General features: G+C 51.2%; 10 protein-coding genes across 10 annotated transcripts; 7 read left to right on the forward strand and 3 right to left on the reverse strand.

Moving 5' to 3' along the window:
* Positions 1-100: 100 nt before the first annotated feature.
* AUEXF2481DRAFT_1770 (uncharacterized protein) lies at positions 101-652 on the forward strand (the record flags this gene model as incomplete). Its single annotated transcript, XM_013491735.1, has 1 exon — positions 101-652. One exon carries the CDS (start codon positions 101-103, stop codon positions 650-652), a length of 552 nt encoding a protein of 183 aa, XP_013347189.1.
* Positions 653-2249: 1597 nt separating this feature from the next.
* AUEXF2481DRAFT_26185 (Auxilliary activities family 9 protein) lies at positions 2250-3107 on the forward strand (the record flags this gene model as incomplete). The annotated part of the gene is made up of 2 exons (XM_013491884.1): positions 2250-2704; positions 2762-3107. The coding sequence occupies 2 exons, from the start codon at positions 2250-2252 to the stop codon at positions 3105-3107; spliced, it is 801 nt and encodes a 266-aa protein (XP_013347338.1).
* A 770-nt stretch (positions 3108-3877) lies between these two features.
* On the reverse strand, positions 3878-7705 carry AUEXF2481DRAFT_26186 (uncharacterized protein; the record flags this gene model as incomplete). Its single annotated transcript, XM_013491885.1, has 1 exon — positions 3878-7705. One exon carries the CDS (start codon positions 7703-7705, stop codon positions 3878-3880), a length of 3828 nt encoding a protein of 1275 aa, XP_013347339.1.
* A 213-nt stretch (positions 7706-7918) lies between these two features.
* Positions 7919-8416, forward strand: AUEXF2481DRAFT_1773 (uncharacterized protein; the record flags this gene model as incomplete). The annotated part of the gene is made up of 1 exon (XM_013491736.1): positions 7919-8416. One exon carries the CDS (start codon positions 7919-7921, stop codon positions 8414-8416), a length of 498 nt encoding a protein of 165 aa, XP_013347190.1.
* A 261-nt stretch (positions 8417-8677) lies between these two features.
* Positions 8678-9838, reverse strand: AUEXF2481DRAFT_386037 (uncharacterized protein). The gene is made up of 2 exons (XM_013492257.1): positions 9259-9838; positions 8678-9182 (listed from the first exon to the last, which is right to left on the reverse strand). Exons 1-2 carry the CDS (start codon positions 9643-9645, stop codon positions 8940-8942), a joined length of 630 nt encoding a protein of 209 aa, XP_013347711.1. The 5' UTR covers positions 9646-9838; the 3' UTR covers positions 8678-8939.
* A 1929-nt stretch (positions 9839-11767) lies between these two features.
* AUEXF2481DRAFT_1775 (uncharacterized protein) lies at positions 11768-13351 on the forward strand (the record flags this gene model as incomplete). The annotated part of the gene is made up of 6 exons (XM_013491737.1): positions 11768-11774; positions 11905-11935; positions 12095-12150; positions 12209-12239; positions 12294-13065; positions 13121-13351. The coding sequence occupies 6 exons, from the start codon at positions 11768-11770 to the stop codon at positions 13349-13351; spliced, it is 1128 nt and encodes a 375-aa protein (XP_013347191.1).
* A 433-nt stretch (positions 13352-13784) lies between these two features.
* Positions 13785-15508, forward strand: AUEXF2481DRAFT_386226 (uncharacterized protein). Its single transcript, XM_013492258.1, has 2 exons — positions 13785-14084; positions 14193-15508. The coding sequence occupies exons 1-2, from the start codon at positions 14077-14079 to the stop codon at positions 15325-15327; spliced, it is 1143 nt and encodes a 380-aa protein (XP_013347712.1). The 5' UTR covers positions 13785-14076; the 3' UTR covers positions 15328-15508.
* A 644-nt stretch (positions 15509-16152) lies between these two features.
* Positions 16153-18053, forward strand: AUEXF2481DRAFT_1777 (uncharacterized protein; the record flags this gene model as incomplete). Its single annotated transcript, XM_013491738.1, has 2 exons — positions 16153-17234; positions 17291-18053. 2 exons carry the CDS (start codon positions 16153-16155, stop codon positions 18051-18053), a joined length of 1845 nt encoding a protein of 614 aa, XP_013347192.1.
* Positions 18054-18772: 719 nt separating this feature from the next.
* AUEXF2481DRAFT_1778 (uncharacterized protein) lies at positions 18773-20411 on the reverse strand (the record flags this gene model as incomplete). Its single annotated transcript, XM_013491739.1, has 3 exons — positions 18773-19903; positions 19963-20182; positions 20233-20411. 3 exons carry the CDS (start codon positions 20409-20411, stop codon positions 18773-18775), a joined length of 1530 nt encoding a protein of 509 aa, XP_013347193.1.
* A 630-nt stretch (positions 20412-21041) lies between these two features.
* On the forward strand, positions 21042-22259 carry AUEXF2481DRAFT_26192 (uncharacterized protein; the record flags this gene model as incomplete). The annotated part of the gene is made up of 3 exons (XM_013491886.1): positions 21042-21253; positions 21306-21627; positions 21684-22259. 3 exons carry the CDS (start codon positions 21042-21044, stop codon positions 22257-22259), a joined length of 1110 nt encoding a protein of 369 aa, XP_013347340.1.
* Positions 22260-22445: the final 186 nt, after the last annotated feature.

A 22445-nucleotide genomic window follows, 5' to 3' on the forward strand; every position in this document is an offset into this window, starting at 1 on the left:
ATCGGATGGTATCTTTCACTGGTGTCTTCCACCAACAACGACATTGAACCTTACCGCATTATCATCACAGCACCACATCATTATCATCATCATCGTCGTCATGAATCCTCCATTCCAAGATCGCGATGTTCGTATCATGCTTTTGTCGCTCACCGACGCCGAAGCGCCGAGAAGAACGTGTGCCACGCTGCAGGAAGTTTTGAACGAAGCAATTCCACAAGCAACGTCCTTCTCTGATGCCCCAAACGCACTCAATCACATCGACCAAGATCCACCAAGCGCAATCGTCGTCCTAGATGCGGAATTGATGGACGAGCAGGCAGTAAACAGAGAGCTTGCCGAGACTGTACGAGACTACGCAGTCAAGGGTGGTACGGCTATTATCTGGTGCGCTCGCCAATTGGTCACAGATGCACAAAGGAAGCAACAAGCCCATGCCTTCTTCAGCAAGTACTCTATGGTATGGACACTTGGTGATTCCAAACTGTCACGATCGAATGTGGTTGAAGAAACGAAAGCGTTGTTACCGCTTGGGCCTTCGAGTCGTTTCCTACCCTCGTCGTACCTCGCCCAAAGTCTCCACCTCAACAACGTTTCGCAAGGCCAACTCTACTTGCCAGAAGATGACAGTCGTCAAATCCCCACGGTCTAGGTTGCCTACCAAGAAGGACGACTAGGCTATATTGGAGCCATGGACATGACCCACGCTTCTCTATACATACTCGCGACCATGACCGAAGCCCTTATCACCGAATCCCCGGTATACTAATAATAGTTACTATAACTCTAGCTATCCACAATCATTCACAAAGTCATCAAACAATCGTATTTCCACTTCAGGTGACTCGTGATCTTGTAGCTGTTGAAACGCACAGGATGTTCCTCCAGCATGATATCAGATCGGGAGATGGAGCACTGTAGTACTCTCTCAGCGGTGACTGCTATTCTCTACAAAGGACTATGCGCTACGACAGCTTGTCGGTTTCTGCACCCCACGACTGGAGATGCATCGTATCAAAGTGATGATATGAAGAGGTAGGGGCGAGCTTCACAGATGGGCGAGTATTCAGTTCTAGGTTGACAATCGATATGAAATGGATGAATAGCTTGATCGGAGCAATGCCTATCAACAGATCCAACACAGAATGATAACGCACAGCCTATATAACCCATCTTTGCCCTTCTGTTCCATCAATCTTCTAGTTTGAAGTAGCCACGGAGCATGACATAGCAACCCCAAGCACAAGCAGCCTTCTCGTCATTTGGATCCGTTCAGATTCTGCTCATGTTTTGCATCTGTGTCATCAAACATCGCAGCCCCCCACATCTTGCATGATCGAACTAGTCTACTCGACAACACCTTTGTTTGCGCCGGGAGAACGTTTTGCCCGATGTTGGTCAAGGCCGTCGGGCCAACTTACTATGAAGATGAGAGAGTCCCCAAGACTCCGAACTTAGACCCGTGGGCTGAGCTAACGAGTACCCCGAAGAATGGCGCAAGTAGCTGAAAAACTGCCGTGCATCTCGATAGCCTGCTTCCTTGAGAATTGTGTGGTATGTATGTCCGTCAATTGCAAGACAATTTTACAAAAGCGATGCTCGGCTGCTCTTGCCAAGACTCGCACGCTTCGCCCACTCAACTGCCAAAAACGTCGCCACGGCACAGAAACAACAGCAACCAACAGCTGGGAAGAATTACCGTTTGCTCAACGTCTTTGTTCGGTCCTGGAACAGATCTTCAAGATTGATGCCTATTCTACTTGAGACAATGGTTCATTTCTGATAGCGAGCTATCGAAAAGTTGGAGGCATGGCATGCAAGGTCTAGGTCCTGTTGTCTGCTAACCTCTCTAACGGTGCTGTACCTGTATTTCCCCCTGGTATGCCTGGTTGTGCGTTCCTGACATGCGACGGAGTCGTCGCCTAGCCTTTCGATTTCGATTTCGATAAACGTTGGATATCGCGGCATGGGCTTTCGTTTTACTCGTTGCCGCTGCCTTGTCCTCTGCGGTAGGTGAACTTGGCTGCAAGAGATGGATAAGGTATATCTAGGTAGGCGCAACCTGTGATAACCTTCTTCAGCTTTCTTCCAAGCCTCTTTCCCGTCGTTTATCGACATTCTTATACATTCTTTTCTTTTGAGGTCTTGTCTGCTGCGAATCACTCTTTATCTTGTGTCTCGACTCTGGTATTCGAGCATCCAACTATCATCATCATCAATAGAGAGGCAACAGTTTGAACAAAGTCATCATGTTCTCAACTTTGGCCATTCTTTCTGGTCTTTTGACCTTCATCAATTTCACAACTACCGTCACCGCTCATGGCTTCGTCCAAGGCATCGTCACACCCGGCAACAAATGGTATCCCGGAGCTCAACCCTGGTGGCGTGTCAACCCCAGCATCCCTCATGCCAAATCCGCCGGCTGGTCTTCCTTGAACCAAGACCTCGGTTTTATCTCTCCTTCTGATTACGGCACTGCAAACATTGCTTGCCACAAGAGTGCCAAATCCACAAACACACGTATTCCTGTCAATGCTGGTGACAAGGTCAAGTTGCTTTGGTCTGATTGGCCTGAAAGCCATAAAGGCCCTGTCATTACCTATCTTGCCAAGTGCCCTGGCGATTGTTCTATTGTCAACCCTGCTACTCTTGACTGGTTCAAGATTGATCAGGGAGGTTTGATCAATGGAAATCCTGCACCTGGGTAAGCTACCTCACTCTGCATTGCTATGTACCAGTTCCATGTTAACGAGATGCACAGCACATGGGCCACAGACACCCTGATCGCAAACAACATGTCTTGGAGCATTACGATTCCCTCCTCTCTCATCGCTGGCTCCTACGTCCTTCGCCATGAGATTATTGCTTTACACAATGCGGACCACGACAACGGCGCGCAAAACTACCCCAATTGCATCAACTTCCAAATCTCCGGAAAAGGAACTGCCAAACCTGCCGGTGTAAAGTACAACAAGCTCTACACAGCTCAGGACAAGGGTATTTCAGTTAGCATTTACTGGCCTACTTTGATCAGCTACACTTTCCCTGGTCCAGCTTTGTGGAAGGGCGCTGTCAAGAGATGGGTTCAGAGGATCTTTGAGGCGTAGACGGTTCGTGCGTATCATCTTTAGAGAAGATGAATAATGTTCAAGGAATAGACAGATAGATATTTCAAGATGACCCACTGGTTGGGGTGTCAGGGTTAGATAGACAAAACAAATAATCGTATAGCAATACAGCTTGCGTACTCCAGCTACCATGTTGCCACAATCGTGTAGCTGTCATAATGCACATATTTGGTGGTCATGTTCACGGAGAAGGCCAAGATGGGATTTTCTCTCCAGTGTCATGTATAGAGAGATGTGGATAATGCTGTGCATCTACACAGACAGCAATCGGCCAGGCACTCCGAGATAGAAGTACACCGGTCGACGAACAAAACCACATCGAGACAGCTCACTCCAGCAAACATGTAGACATACAAAGTATCTTGACAGGCGACAGAAACCACCACCTCGATCAAACGAAAGGAAAGCGAGAAGGACATTTTTCGACATTTGGGCCCGGTGTTTCCGTGGTTCGCCTGCCATTGGCACGTGAAGATGGGGAATGTATGCGACAAAGAGTTTTGAGGTGTTTCCTATCGGTCCAGGCCACATGGGGGGGGGGGGGGGCGCAGAATGAGCATCCCCCCTTATCTAAGAACCCCCAGACACCAGACCAAAAGAAAATTCCCCAAAATACTTCCCTTCCAGACAAATGTCAGAAGTGATTGTGTGAGATGTTATAAATATTGATTATGCATTCCAGCAAACTACTCTTTCCATCCATTGCACTTTTTGGAGAGAGAGAGAGAGAGAGAGAAAGTGAAAAAGTCTTATCCCACAACCTTCTCAATCTCCCAAGCACCTCCAATCCTCTTTTGAACCACTTTCCTCGCTCCCACAGGCCAAGGTGTACTTTCCTTTTCCCCTCTCAAACTCAGACCAACCCACACTTCTCTCCTCTCCCTCCCATCAGCACCGCGAGGTAACTGTTCAATCTTACCCACCGGCTTACCCACCTCCAATAAAGGAGTCCCCTCTGCCAGATTAGCGAGCTGTTTCGCCGTCACCGTCGTCAAGGGATGTATTCTCGTCTTTGGCAAAGTGTCGAAAGGAGGCGAGGGAGCTTGTCGAGATAAATGCGAGTAAATAATGTAATCGGGCATTTCGGGCACGGTGAGACGAGCCAGTACTGAAGAAGGATGCACATAGGATAGTTTTGCGGCAGCACGGGTTTCTGGATCTGTGCCTGCTGTGTCTCCCGTGCTGGAGGCGAAGAGAGTGCGATAGGGGACTTCGATTGCGCGACGTGGGTTACGGGATAATGCGACACCGATGATGTCGGCGCGGACGGCGACTTGATCGATGAAGCCCGCTGCGACGAATTGTTTCAGAATAGCGCGTTGTTTGTCTGTGGGTGGTGGGAGGGTGGTTTGTGACGATGATGATGATGATAGTAGGGTGGGGTCTTCGGTGCCGGTGCGGGATTGACTGCGGACAATGGCTGTTAATTGGTGCTTAAGCTGTGCGGCTTCCTTCATGGCTTTTTCGCGCAGGAAGTAGTCTGTGCAAAAGGTTGCTGGGGAGGAGGATGCGGTGTAGGCGGCCATTGCTGTTAGTAGCTTTAGAGCATCGCTACGATCGTCCCAGCGGGAGAGTGTTGCGTGAGCTTTTCCGTATGCTCTTCGCTTGACTTCTGCTGCTGAGGCGGCGATGTTGTCTGCTTCTGAGCGTATCTGGCGTTTTGCGAAACGTTCTCTGGCGGTGTCGTTCTCGTCATCTGACTCCGCCTCATCGGGTGCATTCTCAAGGTTGTATTGAGTCTGAGGGATGAAGAGCTCGGGGACAGCGAGTGATGCGACGAGAGCTATCGTGTGTGCTGACATGTTATAGCGTCTGCCCAACAACAACATTCTTGCATATCTCGGCGACAAGGGATATGCTGCCAATTCTTTTCCAGTTTCTGTAATCTTGCCATGCGCATCAATGGCACCGAGGAATGTAAGAAGCTTCTCAGCCTTGGCCAGTGCCTTTCGGTCTGGCGGTGTAGGGAAGGGGAAGTTGACTACGGTCTGGATGTCCATACTCTTGAGCGATAGCACAACTCCCTCGATGGGCGAGCGCAAGATTTCGGGAATAGCGTACTCCTCAAAGTCGCGCTCATAGACGGCAGATGAGTAGAGACGGTAGCAGTGGCCAGGTCCTGTACGACCAGCACGACCGGCTCTTTGTGCTGCACTGGCTTTGCTGATAAAATCGATCTCAAAAGTCTGTACACCAGTGGAAGCCTCGTATTTCTTCTCCTTTGAGCGACCACAGTCAAAGACGTATCGAATACCAGGGATGGTAAGAGATGTTTCGGCAACGTTGGTGGCAAGCACAATCAATCTTGAACCTGCCGGAGGTTCCTCAAAGACCTTAAGTTGTTGCTTGGTAGGGAGTTGCGAGTAAAGGGGTAGCACGTGGACTCTGAGTGCTTCCACGGGTTGCTCTTCGCCTTCAATCACAAACTCCTTGTCGTCCTCTTCGTCGTCCAATCCTCTTATCTCAATGTCTGAGTCATCATCATCGTCGTCATCGTCGTTTCTTCTCGTTGCAGGTTGAGCTTCAGCATCCATATCATCAATCTCCAGAGGTGCATCAGCAGCAGACACATGAACTCTGGGTTGCTTGACCTGGCTACCAGTATCGGCAGGGAAGGCTTGTCGAAGCTTTTTGGCAAGCTGGATGATCTCTTGCTGACCAGTAAGGAAACAAAGCATACCGCCGGGTGGCAGCTTCTTGTGACCTCTGGTGATCTTGTGGAGCATGTCATCCACATAGTCATGTGTGGTCTTACGAGCAAAATGATCAGTGACAGGGTATTGTCTGCCTTCTGCCTTGACGATCGGAGGAGGACCGTTTCTGAAGAGACGGGTGTTTTCTGTGAAATCGGTGATGCGGAGAGTAGCACTCATGATGACGAGCTTCAAAGGGTAGTACTTTTCAGGCTCCTCCTTTGCCATCTGAGCACGAAGATCGACGATTCTGCTCATCATACCGATCAAGATATCGGTATTGACGGAACGTTCGTGAGCTTCATCGATGACAATGGCAGAGTATCTGGACAAGATGAAGTCGTTGGCAATTTCTCTGAGCAAAATACCATCAGTCATGAACTTGATGGCAGTTTCCTTCGAGACGGTGGTGTCGAAACGAATCTGGTAACCAACACGATTCTTCATGCTGCACAGCTCAGTGCCTACACGCTCGGACACACTGACGGCAGCGACACGGCGAGGTTGGGTGACACCAATCATGCCTTTGGCCTTGCCTTCTCCATCTGCCTGACCAATCTTACTGCCGTAACCGCTCTCGAACATCATCTGAGGAACTTGAGTTGTTTTACCGGAACCAGTGGCACCCCAGACGACCAGGACATTGTTGTTGTGGACAGCCTCCATGATCTTCTGCTCTTCTTGCACGACAGGCAACTTCAATCTAGCCTCTTGGATCTCAGGGGTGCGAGGGATGACGAGACTGACGGCGGGACGGTTGTCTGATTCTGTGGTAGCGGATACGGCGAGTTCTGGAGGGAGGGTTTCTGGCGAAGGAGCGCGGGGGACGAAGTTTTTAGGTTGTTTGACGCCTGTCGAGTTGACGCTTTCGAGGTTGGTCGAGGGGACGAAGCCTATGGCCTCGTTGCGTTGCTCGGTGGCCCACATCTTGAAGGCAGACGAACGAGCCTTTTGTGCTTCCTTGACAGCCTCTGCATCTGACATGTCCTCGTCCGAGTCCGACTCTTCTTCGGAGCCGTCTTCGGAATCTCCGGCGTCCTCTGAATCTTCGTCGTCTTCGTCGTCTTCATCCGAGTCTTCCTCGCCATCTCTGATGTCTTCTTCTGAGCTCTCGTCCTCGTCTTCGTCATCCTCGCCGTCTTCGCCCTCGTCTCCAGAGAAGCCTTCCCATTCGGGTTCTTGGACGACTGCAGGTACAGACTTGTTGACGACCTTTGTGCGTTTTCTACTCTTAATGACCGGCTTTCCCTCCTCGTCTGTCTCAAGCGGCCTCTTCAGGCCACTGCCAAACAGACCTTGGCCGGCAGCAAAGAGCCCACCCTTGCCCGGCGCCGGTGCTGGCGCAGGAACTGAGACTGAGGCCTTTGCAGAGGCAGCTTGTGACGCGTTTGCTTGGGGTGTTGACGCTTGCTCGTCCTCAGACTCGCTCTCGAGTTCAAGCGCGGGTCTCTTCCTCTGCTCAAACAGAATCGCATCGTTTGCCTCGAGGTTGATGCCCTGCTCTTTCTCTCTCAGCGCTCTTTCCAACCTCTCCCTCGCAGACTCTCCACCTCTTCCCAGCTTCTTGGAACTCAGCAAGAGGCTCGTGTCAACCTTTCCGGCAGCGAGCTTCTTGATCAAAGCCAAGTTCTCCTCCTTCTTAAGCTTGTTGTCAATGTATTTGTCCAATCTCTTCTTCTTCTTTCCACTAATGACCGAAGTGCTGTTTTGAGCGCGAATCTCTTCTTGCAGAGCTGTTCGACGGGCTTCTCGTTCCGTGGGTGTGGGAGGGACGATTTCGGCGGCGTTTGCATCTTCGGGCTCGTCGTGGGAGTGAGCGTTTTTCGCTTTTGCTTTTGCGATTCTGCCCTTTTTGCGATCGCGAGGCACGAATTTGGGCGGCATGGTGAAGCGTCCTGCCGGGAAAGAGGTATGAAAGGAGGGAAAGGCGGGTAGACAAACACGAAATGTCGGACATGGCGATTGCAACTTTTCTGATTTAAGCTCATGCATGCACGCGCCGACCCGCTCGCAAAATGTGGGGGCTAGCGTGCGTCGGCCAGAAAGAGAAACAGTTGCAGCTCCAGCTTGTTGTTGTTCAAGCCACCGTCTCTCAGCATGCAGACTCGGTCCCTCCCTACTCCTACTCCTGCCATGGGCTCACAGCCGCCGAACGTCACCTTCTCAGACTTCCCCGCACCCAGCAAATCAGTCAACAGCACCGTCGCCGGCATCCCTACCCAGATCACCGCTCTAAACTTCTCCGACAAGCTCGTCCTCACAATCTCTCAATCCGGCCGCTTGAATCACTGGCTACACGTCCCTCTCTCCGGCGGTCGTCCACTAGACAATGGCTTCCTGAACCCTTCCTCCGAGACCGATGTGGATGCAAGTCTGCTTCCGTTTGCGCATTTGACAGCAACGACAGTGTTGGGTGGAACAAGAGGAGAGTTTGAAGTTTTGGGGCAAACTTTGGCCACGACGATTGCGACGGCGCTGTTGATGAGGAATCCAGAGGAGCAGAGGATGCTAGTGCTGGGCTTGGGGTTGGAAAAGGCGGACTATGGCAGAGAGACGTTTGATGAGTTGATCGGTGCCTGCTTGGAGTGCCTCTGAACAAGACACAAGAATTCTCTCCTCCTGACGGCTTGGGGCGAAAACACCCATGCTCTGGATCAAGGCGACAGGAGCCGAGAGTCGTCGAGACGATGACTTGATGTGGACCTTCTGCGTACAGAGAGACGCAAATGACCGGACACCATACAAAGGCTGTTGAGCCAATATAACTACACAGTAAGGGCGGGAGAAGCTTGTGTCTTCATGGCAGAAGTCATGCTTCCGAAAGAGCAGAAACCGCAGTCTCATGAAGGCTGCACATACTTAGCCCAGCTTTGAAAGTTGCAATAGGCCACTATTGAGGGCATGGCGGAGCGTCGTACAAAGAGGACAGGACAGGGAGAAGTTGAAAGCGAGAAATCCTTCATATTCAGAAATGGCCTCTTGGCCAGATTCTACTCGTATACCCCATAACCAAGGTCACTATCAGGACCTGCATGTCAACTTAGCCAACACGTACAACGCCTGCTTGTGTATCATGCATCTTCCCATCTATACCCATGAGCCGTCTCTTTTCATCCATCTAAGCCATCTTGGCACTCTTCTCTCTCAGTGCGTTGACAAGAATATCCACGCTGGCCATGTCCTCGGCATCGAACTTGCCATCGCCCACAATGTCCTCGGGCAAGAACTTGACAGCCTCGTCCAGGGCAGGCTGGTAATTTCTGACCTCTGAGCTAATGACACGAATGGCCTTTTTGCGAACTCCAGCATCTGCGTCTGAGCAGAGCTTTGCGACTTTGGGGATGGCTCCAACAGCCAACGCCTGTGAATATAAAAGCATTAGCATCTCGTCTTCCCAATTCACTTTTTGAAAACGTGTAGAAACGGTTGTGACTCACCCTCTCCTGACACTTGATATTATTCTGCACAGCAGTCCCCAAACACCAACAAGCCATCTCCCTATCCTGCACACTCCCACTCTCCAACATGTCCACAAGCGGCGTCCACAACTTCAACGCCTCCATGTTATTAGCATTATCCAAATTCTCCACCAATTGCTCGAAATTATCCCATGCGATCCCCTTGTTTTCGTGGTCGACGTTTGGGTCGTGGATGGCTTGCATGGAGGAAATCATGCGGTCGGCATCGCTGGGCCCGCCCATTAGTTGCGCGAGGAGTTCGGGGTTTAGTTGTGTGCGTGGTTGGGTTGGGGTGGCTGATGTTTCGGAGGCGGTCGAGTTTTCGATGGACCATTTTAGGAGGGTGTTGAGGCCTGGGTCGTTCATTGTGGGTGGTGGTGGGTGGCTTTGTGTGTGTGTGTGTGGGTGGTGGTAGGGTGGTGTAAGTGTGTCTCTTGGACTAATGCGTTTTGGGCAATGTCAATGTGTGTTTCGAGTATGTGGGTTGAAAGTCGTTATTGTTCAGAGTGAATTGTTGTGCCTTGTGCTGTGAGGGGCAGGAATTATTTTTGTGGTGACGCAGCGTGCAGTTTTGTCTGCAGGGCCGAGGCGCGATGCGAAGGTGGTGGGTGCTTCGAGACGCTTCGATTTCTCTTTTTTTGTTCTTTTTTTTCTTTCTTGTTTCTTCACTCCAGTCAGGGTCTCCCCCGTCTCTAAGACATTGGAGACTGCCATTTGCTCTAATAGACGTAAGACATGTTCTAATCGGGATAGTGAGCTGCTTCTAGCAACATACTAGGATATGAGCTCGAAGTTTCCGACACGTCTTGTGGTCGCAGGGCAGTAATATTGCGTACTGACCTTCGCAACGTAAAATTTGCACGATTGGGTATCTGCCCATGTTTTGAGCGCATGGCAGACGCAGACGGCAGCCAGACAGCACAGGTTCACACATGGCACATTGTCTAGCGGATCATCATGATCAAGTCAGTCTATATTGTATCTACATGTCTCTGCCAATACTATACTGCGTGGTCACCTTCACTGCGTGCTGGTCGGATACACTCTGAGGCTTATTCCAGGACAGTTGTGCCTGTATAAATGTGCAGGAACGATGTGTCCTGATCACACTGTCTCATTTTTGTAAGTTCTAAATCGTCTCCAAGTCGCAGTGTGTTGCTCCAAGATGTCCCGTAGCAGCGATCGATTGCGATCAAGCGGAAAGGGAAGGCATTGAATCAGCGCATCAGTTGATATTCTCGATCTCACTGTGTTTGTCACGAAGTCAGTCGAGATGAGGTGTACCTGGCAAGATTGCTTGCTTGATCTTCTCGAGTATCTCTGCAGACTCGATCTCATGTCCCCATACGTTGTCGAGGCCATCGAAAGCTTGTGCCTGAGTTCAAGACTCTCGTGGTTCACCTACGTCGTCGACGCGACTGTCTCGAGCGCGTCGGCCGAGTCTTGCAGAGCGCTTGCTGTAACCAAAGATCATCTCTTCGTTAACACACACTGAAAGATGGCTGGACGTGCATCTGTAATCGCGCCGTGGTATTACTGGAAACCGTTGGCAGTTTCGCGACTCCAGCCCAGGATCGTCGGCGCTTCAACGTTGCCGGGACCGGCCTGAGGCTCCGCGAAGCTCTTTATCTCGGTGGGGAAGCGAATTGATTTCTTTTTCCTGCCCGTCTAGAAAGTCGCAATCAATGACCAGGAGGCGTCCGACGGAGCTCAAGCCAGATGACAAGAAGGATTTGAGCATTCTCACAATGTGTGAAAAGCTGCAAATGACATTGTACGGAATACGGCGCAGTCGTATTGAAAGGGGTCCCGGGAAAGTGGCCAGACCCCACTCTGCGTTCAACAATCCTTCAAGCGTCGAGATGGTTCCAAAGGGCTGGCAGAGCGATTGCTGATGGGACACCCGTTCGAAGAGCGAGGCTGGGATTGTGGTCACTCGTCTGGCACGACGCGTAAAGACACGAGAGACGATGAGGATTGAAGAAAGAGACTCGGGAGAGGGCGCAACGTCTGCCCGCCATGCAGCATCATACTTGGCATGATGTAGTGGGAGGTGTTGGGCTGAGCTTACTCATGGCCGTGTTACGCGGCCTGCACGACGCAGCCAAGGCAGCCGTATTTGATAGCAGATATATAGGCAGTAGCAAGAGGAAGCAGGAGCAAAGAGTGCAAGTATTACAACGGGAAACAAGAGCTTTTCAGCGCACCAAAGAGAGGTTGTCCTGCACACGCAACGGGGCTTTGACTGTTGATAGAGCGGAGGCTTAGACGCAATCCAACCAATCGGGTACAGTTGGCTAGCATCCTGCACAGGCCAAGGAATTGGACCTCACACACCGCCCGGTTCGACGACAAGTGTTCCAACTTTCCCCCTTCATCACCTCCATTAACCCCACCGCGCGTGTCCCATCTACAGCAGCTCAAATCCTCGCTGCAGCTCATCTCTCCAACTCTACACCAACCCACATCCACTAACAACACCGCCGCAATGGAAGGTGAGTCTCTCCTCTTGCTGCCAATGTGCTGCCGGCGCACCCCTCACCTCCCAACTCCTCATTGTCCCCATCGCCACCGTCGTCGTCACACCTCCATCGAGCATTCGCTGACCACTGTTCGTGTCTACAGAGGAGGTCGCAGCTCTCGTCATCGACAATGGGTAAGAATCCTCGCCGTCCGCGTCTTCCGCCGTCGCTGGGTGTGGGATCACGTCATGCGCGACTGGGCCGCCGTCGACGCGATCCTGCATCCACCTTAGGCTTCAATGGCGCGCACTCGTGAAGCTCCAGGATGATTACAGCTAACACATTGGCCACAGTTCGGGTATGTGCAAGGCCGGTTTCGCCGGTGACGACGCACCCAGAGCCGTCTTCCGTAAGTACCACGCAAGCTTCCGAAACTCGTCCTTCTCACAGCATCTAACGCGCTGCAGCCTCAATTGTCGGAAGACCTCGCCACCATGGGTACGATTACCCGACTCTAAGCTGTGTTACGAGCTTGAATTGACAATGACGCAGTATCATGATTGGTATGGGCCAGAAGGATTCATACGTCGGTGATGAGGCACAGTCCAAGCGTGGTATCCTCACCCTGAGATACCCCATTGAGCACGGTGTCGTTACCAACTGGGACGACATGGAGAAGATTTGGCACCACACCTTCTACAACGAGCTCCGTGTCGCCCCCGAGGAGCACCCCGTCCTGCTCACCGAGGCTCCCATCAACCCCAAGTCCAACCGTGAGAAGATGACCCAGATCGTCTTCGAGACCTTCAACGCCCCCGCCTTCTACGTCTCCATCCAGGCCGTCCTGTCGCTGTACGCTTCCGGTCGTACCACCGGTATCGTCCTCGACTCGGGTGACGGTGTCACTCACGTTGTCCCCATCTACGAAGGTTTCGCCCTTCCCCACGCCATCTCGCGTGTCGACATGGCCGGTCGTGACTTGACCGACTACCTCATGAAGATCCTCGCCGAGCGCGGTTACACCTTCTCCACCACCGCCGAGCGCGAAATCGTTCGTGACATCAAGGAGAAGCTCTGCTACGTCGCCCTCGACTTCGAGCAGGAGATCCAGACCGCCAGCCAGAGCTCTTCCCTCGAGAAGTCCTACGAGCTTCCCGATGGTCAGGTCATCACCATCGGTAACGAGCGTTTCCGTGCCCCCGAGGCTCTCTTCCAGCCCTCTGTCCTTGGTCTCGAGTCTGGCGGTATCCACGTCACCACCTTCAACTCCATCATGAAGTGCGATGTCGACGTCAGAAAGGATCTTTACGGCAACATCGTCATGGTAAGTTTTGTGCCACAATTTGGTTCTCGCGGCAACAAGCTAATACATTCCCCAGTCTGGTGGCACCACCATGTACCCCGGTATCTCCGACCGTATGCAGAAGGAAATCACCGCCCTTGCTCCCTCATCCATGAAGGTCAAGATCATCGCTCCCCCAGAGCGCAAGTACTCCGTCTGGATCGGTGGTTCCATTCTCGCATCCCTCTCCACCTTCCAGCAGATGTGGATCTCAAAGCAAGAGTACGACGAGAGCGGTCCTTCGATCGTTCACCGAAAGTGCTTCTAAGGTGCGTAATAGAAGGAATAACAGCATTCTCGAGTCGATGACTGACACTGCTCCACAGCGCACTCTTCAACTTCTTCGGCGCGCTTGGGTCGACACGTATCGGCGCTTGTGCTTCCATCCTCGGACGGTCACGTTTGTAGCACAGTGAAACGAAAACAGCAACCAGCAAAGGGTTTTGGGCATGTTATGTGTCAAGAGAGCAGAACTGGCAGAGCATTTGCATGCAAGTTGTAGTTTAGAAGTAGCTCATGTTTCTGCCCTTATTTCTTTTTTTGTTCATTCTGCTTTCCACCTCCCGCTTGGGTCTATACACTGGTGATCATTCGAGCTGCTGGCCTTTGAAGCAACATTCATGTCCTTACGGCAGACAAATCAAACGATTCCAAATTAAAGCCTGCTGTCTGTTTTTGGGATTCTGACTCTTCTCGGGAAGTGATCGTCCTTGGATTGCATTGGTCTGGAGATCTGGAGAATATGGTATCACTCAAAGCTCTGTTTAGATACTAGGCGCTGTGCAAAGAGTCAGCTACTCCAGTAAATGGTCTGATCGCAGGACAGCGTGGCAGGTTCCAGAGTCGATTCTCTCCAAACTGCTCCTGGCAGGCCATTGTGTCACTGCTACATGTCATGCAGCTAAGCAAACCTGGCATGTGGACTTGGAAGAGCTTCTTGCTCTGTACTACAATGCGAGCGAGCTTTTGAGAACATGGCTCTGTACTTGAGCCATGTTTAGGTAAGCACCCAAGGCGATTCGTCGTCGTGGGCGAGGCGGAGGGGGATCCGGCGCTTGCTGGCAATGCCAAGGGCTAGAACTAGGCACCCTGACTGTTGCAAGCTTCAGGATGCAAGAAGATGTTGAACATAGCGAGGCCCTCCAAGAGGTCAATGGAGATATGAGCACAAGTGCAGCGGTGGATCCCAAGCCACCTCGACAGCCAAAGTTTCCGACGCACAACTCGCCGCGCGTGTGGTTCCTGACCAGCGCAAACTCGCCCATCGGCATCTCGTTGGCGCGCCATCTCCTCGACCATGGAGACTACATTGTCGCCGGCGTGCCTCCGCTAGAGTTTGAAAAGAACGGCGAACAGTCGACACACTTCCGCGAGTTCCTGGAAGAGGTCAAAGAGCAGGAGACATGGTCAGGCCGACTGAGGGTCGTGGGAGTCGACGTGCGCATCATGGGCCAGTGCCAGAGCGCCATCGCAGAGGCCGTACACAGCTTCGGTCGCATCGACATATTGTTCTGCTGCACTTCAGAGACGCTGGTCGGCACCGTCGAGGAACTTTCACAGACAACGCGTACCCACTCCCTCATAAGAGACCAGTTCGAGACAAACTTCTTCGGCCCCGTCAATGTCATCAAGTCCATCCTGCCCACCTTCCGCACCAAGAGAAATGGCCATATTGTTATGCTATCCAATCTCTCAGGCCACATGGGTACACCAGGCATGTCCGTCTATTGCGCCAGTCAATGGGCCATTGAAGGCTATTGCGACAGCCTGGCCTACGAGGTCGCGCCCTTCAATATCAAGATGACCATTATCCAGCCCAACATGGAAATTGCTGTTCTGACCAACCGTATCACTGCTGCTCCTCCCATGCCTGCCTATGCCGCAGATCACAATCCAGCCCCCCTATTCCGCGATATTCTAGCAGGCATGCTTGATCGTCTTGAAGGCTCCGATGAACCCACAACCGGTGATCAGCTTCAGTCTGATACCATCAACACCATCTACGCACCCCTGACCAAGGGTATGAAAGAGACATTGGTCGCTGAAACGGTACATGCTGTTGCCGCCATCGGAGGCCATGACAACCCACCTGCTCGGCACATTGTCGGTCTTGAAGGCACTGCGACAGTCAAGGAGAAGCTCAAGACTGTCAGCGAAGAGCTCGAAGATTTTGTCGCGAGCAGCGCTGCCGTCGATATTGTCAAGAACGAAGACCCCAACCTTCAGCAGGCTCACAATACCTGAGCTTGAATCTCAGCCGTACCTGCAAACAGTGGTACATCGATCGGGACAACATGATTATATCCGACATGGATGAAACTACCCCACGCCCCATGGGTCTTCTGCCGTATACAGTCACTTCACCCGACATTTGTGGCTGCCATAGAGCGAGACGTTGAGCGCCTACTCCCATCGCAAGCACAGTCCCTACAACGCACGCGACCATGCGCGGTACCAAAGCTCCCTGAGGCATCGTGAGATTGAGCTCACGAAAAAACAAAGAGCCTGTACTCGTATGACGCTCACTCAACCACCACTGTTCAAGCTTCCGGACCGATCAGAAACAAGATCCATTACACATCGAAACTCAGAGTAAAGTGCCAGCTCAACGACGACCTACTTGGAGGCATCGCTTGTTGCATTCAATACGGCACGGACTCATTCTATGCCACACGGATGTCGTGCCGAAAGGTCTTCTCCGGTTGGGGATGCCTGGTTGGGGCCAAATTTGGAGCCTGGGGTTCCCGATCAGCGGCAAGCCTGCAGGTAGATTCGGCCTGACTCGGCGGCTTGGCCTGAACTTTTGCAAACCCCTTCCCCGCATTTCAACTGCATGTCATCCTTCGAAGCCCTTGTCCAAGCACTCGCATGTTTCGTTGCACCATCTTACCACAACATCCCGGTGCCACTGCGCTTGGAGCTTGTTATCTACCGCAGATCCCTCATGCTCAGATCTTGTTTTTGGAGACCCGTCCGAACGAAATCGCCAGCTAAATAGCATTTGCTATTTACCGACACATCCGACATACGGATTCTCGTTTCATTACGCCATATCTCCCAGGCTCGATCATGTGCATGGCCACAACAGCTGAGAACGACTCGGGAGAATCTGCCTCTGGAAGTACTCAGAAATCTTTGAAGCGAGCTTGCGACTGCTGCAGGAAACGCAAGGTTCGTTGTGATGGAGAGAGTCCTTGTGGCCCTTGCCGAAAGGCCACCATTCGATGCGCGTACCTCCAAGCACCCAAGAAGAAGGGTCCAAAGGGTCTCAGGAGTGCTAGAGTGCTGCATGCGCTGAGAAAAATTGATCAATCTGCGACGCTCGCGCCCGACAGTCCCCTGAGCCCGGTTGTACTGCAGGACGGCTTCAACCAATGGTATGGAAGCTCATCTTCGTCGCCAGCCCCTGCACCAAATCACAGTCCTTTCGACGGATCGATGGCAACAAGTACGCCTGCAGAGCCTATCACTACAGGATATGGTTATCACGGTCCTCCGGAGGCCCAGAACTATGCGACGCCACTTCAGATGGATCCTCGAGGGGTACCCATCAACCAAGCCATGAGCCAACTCTGGCCAGCACAACCGCCCCGACCACCTCAATACTACTCTTCTGCTTTGGATCCACAACCTGCAAAATCACGTATACCGAACCAGCGATTCTTGCCATATGTGCAGCTCTTCTTCGAGCATCTTTACTTTATCATGCCTGTGGTCGATCAACAAATCTATCTAGACCCATACCTTTACAGCCCGACAAATTACATGCCAACGGAAACATACGGCTTTCTCTGCGCATTGAGCGCGGCTACTCTCGTCCAGTTGGATGCAGCAACGCCGATCCCTGAGATGGAGCCACTTCCTGGTAGACCTTCAACAGCAGCCGAGATGTTCATTGAAGAATGCCTCAGAGTGAGACGAGAGTTTGATTACATCGGCAATCCGACTACAGTCACAGTCATGACTAGCTTCTTCATCTTTGCTTATTACGGCAACAAAGAGAGCAGCGAAAAGGCGTGGCACTACCTGCAAGAGGCGATATCTTTTGTGGAGAATCTGGACATGGATGATGAAACCCTCATGCTCGAGCTCGACCCCCTCGAAGCGCAGTGGCGACGACGAATATACTGGCTACTCTTCATAACCGAGAGGTACTTGACTCCATTACCAGTGTCTGTTTCTGCACATACTAACATTGATTGCGCAGAGCCTACTCGATACAGCGTCGCAGAAACTGCCGATTACACCCTACCATCCAGCTACCCCTGGCCTTTGAATCGGAAGACCCTCGCCTCCTCCATGGCTTCGTCAACTTGGCCCACCTCTTCTCCGCAATCGACGACAACTTCGTCAGCATCTGGAAAGGCAGCGCTCGTCGGAAGGCCCTATGCTCGGAGCCATGGTTGGCAGAAACACAACGCTCGCTCGACACGGTCGCTCATTCCCTCTCGGATATCACAGAGACTGCTAGGATAGACATTAGTGTGTCGAGGGAATGGTTACACGTGTTGGCTTGGCAGATGGGTGTCAGCAACGGCTTGGTCTGCGATAAGGGACAAACAGGCACTGGACGCCTCGACTACCCCATCGAACTCGCCAGGCGGACGGTCAACATTATTGAACGCGCGAACCCCTTGGTATTGGACTCTCACGGTATAGGCATGGAGCAGAAACTGTCAGACATCGCTGGTTGTCTTGCTGATGTCCTGCATGTATTTTCTGGCGACATGTCTGACACTTTTCTCTGTGGACGACAGTACCTGCATTTAATGCTCAACAAACTTTCCATGATGAGAGGCAAAGAGTCACGATATCTCAGGCCACTGGTGGCGAAGGCAGGGAGCATTTTGGACAACAATGTGCCGAGGGGTATAGCCGCATTACCAGCACCGGGCTTCAATGGCAAAATTGAAGAGGAAGAGGGCAATGGAAGAGTGGGCCGCCAACTACAATGGGCGCAACAATCATGAAATACACGTCAAAACTCATATTTAATACCAACATAGACCGAAGCATTTGACGATAGTTATAGAAACCTACATACAGAGAAAGGGGGACGGATTCTAGACCATAAATCTATACTCTTATCAAGTCCAACAGTAAAAAGCTTGTGCAACCGATGCAACCGATGCATAGATGGCTTTCGAGGCCGAAAGTTACCGGAGAGAAAGTAGTCAAGAATCGCTCTTACAAATGTTCTAGAAACCTTTATCGCAAGATGGAAACGATGAGTCGTCCCCTCCACGGATCATGGCTCCTACCTTGAAGTCTTGGCCAAACACATTCCTATAAAGTAGCACGGCGGTATAGAACTGGAAGATTGGGGGCCTGATATGTAGCAAACCAACAGCCACTCTAGACGCTCTTATATTTGTTGTGGCCTCCAGAGACCGAAGATCAAAAGGTGACAAACGAAAACGAAAAGTAAGCCTTCCCGCTTAGGCAAGTACTATTTTATATTCCGAAATTATAGTCTTTGCGTCTGGTCAGCTGGATTCTTCTGAGAAGCGAGGAGTCTTCTGACATCAAAGATCACCGCGTCCTTAAAAGACATGTCCAAAAACAGACGGTTCAAGGTTCTGATAACAACAAGCTGAATTCAAGATCTTGGGGGGAAAAAGCTCATGTAAGATTTTATAAATTGTACATTCTAATACTGTAACGTATATCTTTTGCATTTGGCCAATCTTCAGCCTGTGATAAGTGGGAACTTGCCCTTTCCATCAGTCGACTTGTACGCCCATGTCGTATTAGCGAATTCTTCTCTAGGCGTCACAGTCACATTATACGCTTCTGCAGGAAAAGGCATAGAAGCTGCAATAGCGCCCTGCCAGAACTTTGGCAAGTACCATTTTCCACCAATAGGGGTGATGTCGTAGCGTAAAATCATCATGGCTGCCAGGCCAAGAATCTCTCCGCTTGCAAAGTGGCGTCCGGGACATAGATTTGGTGATGCGCCGAAAGACATGAAGCTGGTTGGTCGTTGCTTTAAAGTTTCTTTCTTGAAGCGTGTAGGGTCGAAGTTTTGAGAGTCGTCGCCCCAGATGCTGGGTTCGTAGTTCATGTTCATGCCGGGCATCATGAGGATGCGACCCTTCTTTAGCAGGTGTTTGTCGCCTAACACTATATCCTCTGTGACGAAGCGAGTAGGAGCGCCATTCGAATGCGTACGAAGCACTTCTTGGAAAGTGGCCAGGAGGTTTGGGCAATCGTCCCTCATGGCAGCGAGATCGATTATCATTTCTCCATTATCATTCTTCTTTAGTGCATGCTCGCGCACTTCATCGCGGAGCTGTGTTAGCAGAGCAGGGCGTGAATAGATATCGAAGAGCATCCAGAAAGAAGATGGTGTTGTGTTTGACACTACTCCAAGCACAGTCGCTGTCTCCAGGCGAGCAATGTCTTCGGTGGTGGCTCCACTCTCATGCTGAACTTTCCAACGTGCTTGGGCGAGCTCCGAAGCCACATGCTGACCACCCTCATTGTAGTACTTGACGAAAGCAGCTGCGACTTTCTCACGACCTCGATATGCCTTTCGTGCAATGATGGTAGGAAAGACGTTGAAGAGCAACAGGCGCAGATGTGAGTCGAAGTCCCAGAAGGCTGCTTCGATCTCGGGATCTTTTAACGGGTTTTTCTCACCCCATACGGCGTCCGTACTAGCGACAGCGATGGCATGCTTGCACCAGGCATAGATATCGAAGCTTTTGTTGCCCAATGAAGCCAGCTCATCGACGGACTTTACTAGATTGTTGATCATGTTTCTGTTGGCTACGTCTAGACCAGGACCAAGAAGAGTAGGATGCATGGCTTTCACAACCTATAAAGACTTGTCAGAATACAACGCTCCTTGGTTATGATAACTACGTTGAACCATACCTTTCGATTGAGGTCACCGCCTCCCTTCTCCTTGCCTGTGAGCAATTTCAGACCTTGAGCCGAGACGCCCACCATACGCTCAGCAGCAGAGTCAAGGAAGGGGTCAAAGGTAATGACCTTCGAGTTTCGTTGAACATCCTTGACTGCACTGCTCTTGTTGACCAAGTAAACTTTCGAAACCAGAAAGTCGATTGTAACAATGGGCTCATCAGATCCCTCGCTAAATGATTGTTAGGCGCAGTCCCAGTAAAGATAATGCTTTCCACTCACCAAGCCTTTCCAAAGTATCGAAGTCCACGAGTAGCAATTCCAATGATATGTCCAATGAATGGAATCTTTGCTCGAAGTGCAGGAGGCTCCTGAATGCCTTCCTTTGGTCGTTGCCATTCCACGACGATGTAGCTAACAAAGGCAAATGCCAAGCCAAATACAATATGCTTCAACTCCATTTTGCATGCAAGGAAAATCAAACAACTACAAACCACGACGAATTGGCCAAACCAGACGTGCCTTTATCACGAATTGGAGAATTTTCTCTCTCCTGAACAATATGCTTTCCTTGACCTTGCCGTCTGGCTGCATTAAGATTGAGGACACAAAAGGGGCCAATCAAGAGAGGGCGGCACTTTGTCAGTGTCGGACGGGAACCACGGATTCCGCGGGGCTCGCACTTGCCGCTGCTGAGAGCGTGCACAAATGTTCTCAACAACCACATAGATTAGATGTTCTGTTCGACATAAGATCGCCGGGACAATGGATCAATCAGTGTTAGCTTCTTCTAGAAGGTGTCTTGAAATTCCATGACTGCACATGTGAAATCACCGTCCACGAGGAGTTCATCGTACGACTTTGATGCATGCATGTCGAGAGACTATCTGTTCCAAACGATCCACAGCGGGTATTCATTGTATGATGACCGACAAACAATGTCAAGTTGTCGTACGATGACCTCTGCAGGTAGAGCTGGAGAATATGGCCTACAGTAGTGGTCTGCAAGAGCATATATAACGAGACCTGCTGCGTTGCCTGGCTGAATGCAACAACATCAGCTTTCCGTCGCCTAGCCTTCTGCATCAACAATGGCCATCACCTCAGTACCAGCCAGCGAGCAAGAGTTCGCAATCTTGATGCACGGCAAATCTGCCACTGAGCGCAATGCTTTCATCTCCATGTTACGCAAGGACGGACAAGCACATCGTCTCGTTACAGATGAGTACGTCCAGCGTTGGTCCGAGGACAATGACGAAGCACGAAAGTCCAGACAAGACTCCTACATGTCCTTGGTCAACAAGTAAGGTTCTCTTCTTCCAGGCTTTGCTAGCATAAGATTTGACACGAGGCAGTTACTACGATTTGGCGACCGATCTTTACTGCGAAGGCTGGGGAGAATCGTTCCATCTTTGTCGATTCGCGCCAAAGGAGTCGTTGGTACAAGCACTGGCCCGTCATGAGCATTACTTAGCACACATGATCGGTATCAAAGAAGGTCATACCGTACTCGACGTAGGTTGTGGTATAGGTGGTCCAGCAAGGGCGATAGCTACATTCACTGGCTGCTCCATCGTTGGTGTGAACAACAATGGATACCAGATCGAGAGAGCGACAGCACTCACAGCCAAACGTAACCTTTCCGAGAAAGTCTCCTTTGTGAGGAACAACTTCATGGTAAGTACCGTGGAATCCATCGGTTCTTAGGGTCGTACACTAACGTCGAAGGATAGGATCTGAGCTTTCCAGACAACACTTTCGATGCTGTATATGCTATTGAAGCCACCTGCCATGCTCCAGTCCTCGAGGGCGTTTATGCGCAGATGTTCCGCGTCGCCAAACCAGGAGCAGTGGTTGGCGTTTACGAATGGGTCATGACAGATCACTACGACGAAGACAACTCGGAGCATCGCGCGATTCGCCATGGTATCGAGAGAGGCAACGGCATCTCCAACATGGTAACCAGAAAAGAGGCAGAGAAAGCTTTCTTGAAGGCAGGCTTCACCATGTTACATGATGAAGACCTGGCGGAGCGAAAAGATGCAAGGCCCTGGTATGCCCCGTTGAGCGGCAACATCAACTATGCCACAGGAATCTGGGATTTCCTTGGTGCGCTGCGCATGACAAAGGCTGGTCGGTTTGTCATGGAGTCTCTGCTTTCATCATTGGAGATGGTGAGATTGGCGCCGTCTGGTACAGCAGAGACGGCCAAGGAGTTGTCTGTTGGCGCTGATGCTCTGGTTGCTGGTGGAAAGAAGGCTCTGTTCACTCCAATGTATCTCATGGTCGGAAGGAAGCCTCTGCAATAGTGTAAAATTTGTAGTCGTTCTTACCTTATTACTCTCTCCTTATCGCGTCCCAAAAAAGGTCGAGCCATTAAGCCATCCATAATTTTATCAGGAAGAGGTGCATAGCTCGGCATTCTCACGAGATGTGTCGCCAAGCGGTAAAGTAGATACCGAGCCTCTTTGCAGGTGCAGGCGTGCAGGCTCGAG

This window comes from Aureobasidium subglaciale (genome assembly GCF_000721755.1).
Source record: "Aureobasidium subglaciale EXF-2481 unplaced genomic scaffold scaffold_2, whole genome shotgun sequence".
NCBI lineage: Eukaryota > Fungi > Ascomycota > Dothideomycetes > Dothideales > Saccotheciaceae > Aureobasidium > Aureobasidium subglaciale.

What these genes read in the sequence shown, in the direction of transcription:
- AUEXF2481DRAFT_386037 (XM_013492257.1), bottom strand. Translation starts at nt 9,645, where the DNA reads ATGAACGACCCAGGCCTCAACACCCTCCTAAAATGGTCCATCGAAAAC. An exon ending in ATATCAAGTGTCAGGAGAGG is followed by an intron (nt 9,183 to 9,258) that starts GTGAGTCACAAC and finishes TTATATTCACAG; the next exon opens with GCGTTGGCTGTTGGAGCCAT.